Below are 5,486 nucleotides of genomic sequence, written 5' to 3' on the forward strand. Positions count from 1 at the left end.
GTAAATTCGAAAACTGAATCTAATATTAAAATTCGAATTCGATCGGAGGTTCAAAACAAATATTGAACACACCTACACAATTATACTCTTTATTATAATATTTGTGATTAGAGTTTTATAGATTTGAATGGACTAACAACTTATTTAATTTAATATATAATATTTAATTATATTTAATAAAATATATAATAATAAATGAATTCGGTTTGATTTTCGAGTTGAATCCCAACTAGAAAATCAAACCGAAATGAAGTTCGAGTCGAATTTCGGTTCAGACCAAATATTGAATAGCTATTAAGTAACTTACTTTAAAATTTATATATATTTTATACTAAAAATATTTAATATTATTTTTCATATTAAACAAATATCAAATTACTTTTTTTATAACTAATTATAATTTTGATGGTAATTATTAAAATTAGAAAGAAATAAAAGAGTTTTCGAACAGAAAAATTATGGATACTAACGTTTCAACGGATTTATGTTACACGCGTTCACCTCAATTATGTTATTTTTTAATAAAATTTACATTTATTTTAAAAATTATTTTATTATAATTATACTTAAAAAAAAAAAAAACTATTATAGTTTGCCCTTTTCATTTTTTTTCTCCACATAACATTTAACATTTAACATTTATTTGAAATAATTATTTAGAAAAAGAAATAGTAATTTTGCACTTCCTAATTTTTATTTACCGAAAAGAAGGTTTACATACAGTAATTGTCTGCCGTCTACTCTCTCTCTCTCTCTCTCCTCTCCCCTCGCGTAAACCTGCATTTCTTCAACCTCGGCTCACCCTAGAACCCTAGAATTTCCGATTCCTCCTCTAACAATGGCGAATAACTCTCCAAATCTGGAGTGTAGAATGTACGAAGCCAGGTACCCAGAAGTCGACATAGCCGTAATGATACAGGTGAAGAATATCGCCGACATGGGAGCTTATGTTTCTCTCCTCGAGTACAACAACATCGAGGGTATGATTCTCTTCTCAGAGCTCTCTCGCCGTCGGATTCGTAGTATCAGTAGTCTCATCAAAGTTGGACGTATCGAGCCTGTCATGGTTCTTCGTGTGGATAAGGAAAAAGGTTACATAGACCTCTCCAAACGAAGAGTCTCTGAGGAAGATATTCAGGCTTGTGAGGAACGTTATAACAAGAGCAAGCTAGTCCACTCTATCATGCGACATGTGGCGGAAACGATGAATATAGATCTTGAGGTTGTTTATTTTGATTATTAAATTGAATTCATTTCATTCATTTGTGACTTGTTCTGTGTTTTCATTTTCCATTTGAACTGTTGTTTTATGTTCTTATGCTTTGAGATTAGTATGAAACAATTCTCAATGTTAAATCCTATAAGAACAATGGAACTTGATTTTTCTAAATTGGGTTCTAATCTTGAATTTAAAGACTCAGATGTCTCTGGTTGTGAATCCCAATCTAATCTTGTAGTTTTTAAATTCACAATTTTGCATTGTGTTCATATGGAATGTCAACATTTTCTAAAGTATCATCTTTTACAGGACCTATACATCCATGTTGGTTGGCCTTTGTATCGGAAATATGGTCATGCCTTTGAGGTAAGATTGTTTAGTTTCTGATATGGTGCTGTTCAATGCAACTATAATATAAAACTGCATATACATTAATTTTCTTATTTTTCTCATGATTCAGGCATTCAAATTAGTTGTTAATGATCCTGATTCTATTCTAAATTCTCTTACCCGGGAAGTGAAAGAAATTGGTGCTGATGGACAAGAGGTACTTTTTTTTTCCTTTCGTTCTTTTACTGTTTTGGTTGAATTGCCTCCATAAATTGCTTGCTGGTGGCTTATTCTAGGTAACCAAAGTTGTCCCTGCCCTGACAGAAGATGTTAAAGATTCTTTAATTAAAAACATCAAGAGAAGAATGACGCCACAACCTCTGAAGATTAGGGCTGATATTGAGATGAAATGTTTCCAGTTTGATGGTGTTCTTCACATTAAAGTCAGTGTTTCCCGTCTCATCATTATTTCTCTTGTCCCTATCAATCCTTTTCTGATATATTATATATATATTTTTAATCTTTCAGGAAGCCATGCGTACAGCTGAAGCTGCTGGAAACAAGGATTGTCCTGTAAAAATTAAACTGGTTGCTCCTCCATCATATGTTCTCAACACTCAGACACTGGACAAGGTAACAACTTCTGTAAGATGTTACATTGATTTTATTAAGTATTTGATTATATAGCTAAAGAAATAGCTTTTCTCCCAGTGATTATGACCTGAGAAACTAATTAAATATCATACTTTTCTGGACTTATATAAAGAGTTAGCTGAAAATATTAAATTGAAATGGAATCTTAAGAGAACTTCTCTCTAAGATATTTGCTTCTTCCAAATGTGCAGGAGCAAGGAATAGCAGTTCTGAATAAAGCAATACAAGATTGTGCTGCAGAAATAGAACGTCACAAGGGAAAACTAACTGTGAAAGAAGCGCCTAGAGCGGTTAGCATCATCAACTCTATTACATTCTTGATTTTATTATTATTTTTAAATGATTTATTTCGTCTCCACGAGCTAAGAAATTACACATCAAGGCCTTTGTTCTTATAGTTTGAAATCATGAAGATCTTGTTTGATGTAGAGGGTTCTTTATGAAATAATCGGTTTTGTGTTTGGAAAAAAAAAACATCGTTTGGAGCTTGTTTGATCTTGGGTATTTGATTAGTTTCAAACAAAAATAACCTTTAATACATCACTTATTATTTCAACCATCAAATCACTCAATTCATCAACCAAAATACTTATTATATTTTCTTTTTATAAAATTTAAATTTAAGTATAAAAATACATTTTAGTAAAATTTAACCCAAATAACTCACTTTTTCATCAAATAAGATTTTGATTTCATAGGCCAATTAATTTTCAAACAAACAAGCTCTTGATGAAGAAATGGATTATTTGGGTTAGATGAGTAAATCTTCTTTGTATTTAATATCTTTAAATATTATAAAAAACAAAGTAAGAGCATTTCAGTATTTTAGGATGATTTGATTATGAAGTGATCAAAAGTATTTTATTATTTTAGTTGATGATTTGATTATGAAAAATTTAAGTATAAAAATACATTTTAGTAAAATTTAACCCAAATAACCCACTTTTTCATCAAATAAGATTTTGATTTCATAGGCTAATTTAGTATTTTAGTTGATGATTTGATTATGATGTGATTGATAATTAGATAAAGGGTTATTTGGATTGAATCCAAATAACTCTTCATCAATCAAGTCCAAAGTACATTGTTGAAGAAAAACTCAGTCTTCAATATATATAATAATATTCCACCGCCCACTTCACTCAAGATGCTTGTATTGAGAATCGAACTTGGTTACTCAATTTCTTAAACTCAAGACTCCCTCCACTCATGATAGCTCAAGTGGTTAGAGGCTTGATTGAAGTGTGACATAATATGAAATGTGGTGCTAGCCTCCCTCAGGAAAAGAAAACCTGGTCTCAAAATAATAATAAAAATTCAATCTTCCTAACGGGTCTTGAAGTTTTTGTTGAATATTATTATGGTGGGTTGGTAAAATAGTAATAATAAATGTGTGGTATGAAATGATCAGGTAAGTGAAAGGGAGGATAAGCTCCTTGCAGAGCAAATGGCAAAACTTGGACAAGAAAATGAGGAGATTAGTGGGGATGAAGATAGTGGAGAAGAGGAGGAAGATACAGGAATGGGAGATATTGATTTGGACAATCCAACCAATGGCATTGCAGATTGAATCACATAATTACATTTGAAGGGTTGGTTGATACCATACTGCCAAGTTCTTAACAATTTTTGTTACTTATCTTTGAGTGAGATATATTAATTTGTATTTTGTGCTACCACCATGTTTGTCTGTCTTTCCTTTCCATGAAGAATTTTGGGTCTTTTGCTTTTCAATATTTATTACAGACAATGTTGTATTATTTGAATAAGTTTATGTTTAGGACAACTTTATCAATATAACATCTCAAGGGTAAAATGAGCCTGAGATTGATTGTCTAGTAAGATTATGTTCATTATCTTTAATGGAGTTGAAAATTTAACAAAGATTTAAAGTTTAGGGGATAATTTATAAATTGATGGATACATTTTTAGGTTGCTTATTGGGCCGAAACCCTAGATAGGTTTTCCACACGTTTTATCTCTTGATGCTGGTTATTCTTTCCATTGGTTGAATAAAAGTCTCATCTAGATTATTATATCTTCATTCTTTATCTAAAAATTGTGTTTATATACTTATATTGACAAAACTCCCTTTTACGATTAGATTGAGCAAAATATAAAAAGATAATTAAAAAGAGAATCAAGCTTCAAAACTATTACTCCAAATCTTTACCATTATAATTCTTTCTGCGCTTTCAATTGGGATTTTTTTATGGTTTAATTGGTAGTTGACCGATTATGGTATTTGTGTCCCTTTACACTCCGATTTCGTCCCAAACACTAATGAACTAAATTAAATATATAATATCACTAATATATTTATTTATTTTTTAAAATTTTATTCAAATTTAAATTTATTTATTTATAATAACATAAATTTTCAATATATCACAAATTATAATATATATTTTTATAAAAACATCATTTTATCATAGAAATATCTTTTTTCTTATAAATATGGCATAAATGATATAAATGGTATTGCTCATTAGAAATTATCCAAAATTGAACCTGACGAGAATGATAATGAAAAAAATATTCCAAGTAGAACATAGCGGATGGTAAAAATGCACCCTCCCTATTACATCCCTATTCCAAATTGAGATTCTTGACAAAAAAAAAAAATATATATATATATATATGATAACAATTTTTTTTTTCTAAATTACTTATGGTTGCTGTCAATCTAAGAGTTACTGTGACATCACAACCAAGAAAACAATGTTTCTCACTGTACCTTAAAGACTTTTTAATATCCTGTCATTTAATACCAAAATAAGCAATCCTAAACTACTCTACGTTTGTTGGTGCAGAAACAAAAAAATATAGTGAACAAAGAAAAGCACAGTGAGAAGAGAAAAACTTTTGATCCAATAGACTTATCGGTGATGCGAGATTCAGTTTCAACGTGTAAAGTCGATTACGTGTTTGTGTAAGTGATCAGGGAGGGATGCAAAGTACCCCATTTTCAATGACGATCTTGCAACCATTTTCGTCAAGTTGACCAAGTGAGAGGAGATTACTCTTTAGGCTTGGGATATAGAACACATCAGATAAATCCGATGGTCGCCAGTGACACATTCAATCATTACCATGTCCTTTTCCGCATATATTTACCACATTGTCGTCGAACCGTATTTTACCTTTTACAGTTTCGTCAAGCTATGTGAACACCTTCTTGTCATCCGTCATGTGACTACTAGCTCCGGTGTCCAGGTACCACACGCTGTTAGTGATATAACTAAGTACAATTTTTTCTTCATTTAAGAATACTTCTTGTACG

The 5,486-nt window shown here is 30.7% G+C and overlaps 1 protein-coding gene across 1 annotated transcript; it reads left to right on the forward strand.

The window, feature by feature from the left end:
• The first annotated feature begins 742 nt into the window (after nucleotides 1–742).
• On the forward strand, nucleotides 743–3,946 carry LOC124919862 (eukaryotic translation initiation factor 2 subunit alpha homolog). The gene is made up of 7 exons (XM_047460225.1): nucleotides 743–1,222; nucleotides 1,529–1,585; nucleotides 1,680–1,766; nucleotides 1,846–1,992; nucleotides 2,078–2,182; nucleotides 2,395–2,493; nucleotides 3,615–3,946. The coding sequence occupies exons 1-7, from the start codon at nucleotides 839–841 to the stop codon at nucleotides 3,771–3,773; spliced, it is 1,038 nt and encodes a 345-aa protein (XP_047316181.1). The 5' UTR covers nucleotides 743–838; the 3' UTR covers nucleotides 3,774–3,946.
• The last annotated feature ends 1,540 nt before the right edge of the window (nucleotides 3,947–5,486 follow it).

This window comes from Impatiens glandulifera, chromosome 1, assembly GCF_907164915.1.
Source record: "Impatiens glandulifera chromosome 1, dImpGla2.1, whole genome shotgun sequence".
Classification (NCBI taxonomy): domain Eukaryota; kingdom Viridiplantae; phylum Streptophyta; class Magnoliopsida; order Ericales; family Balsaminaceae; genus Impatiens; species Impatiens glandulifera.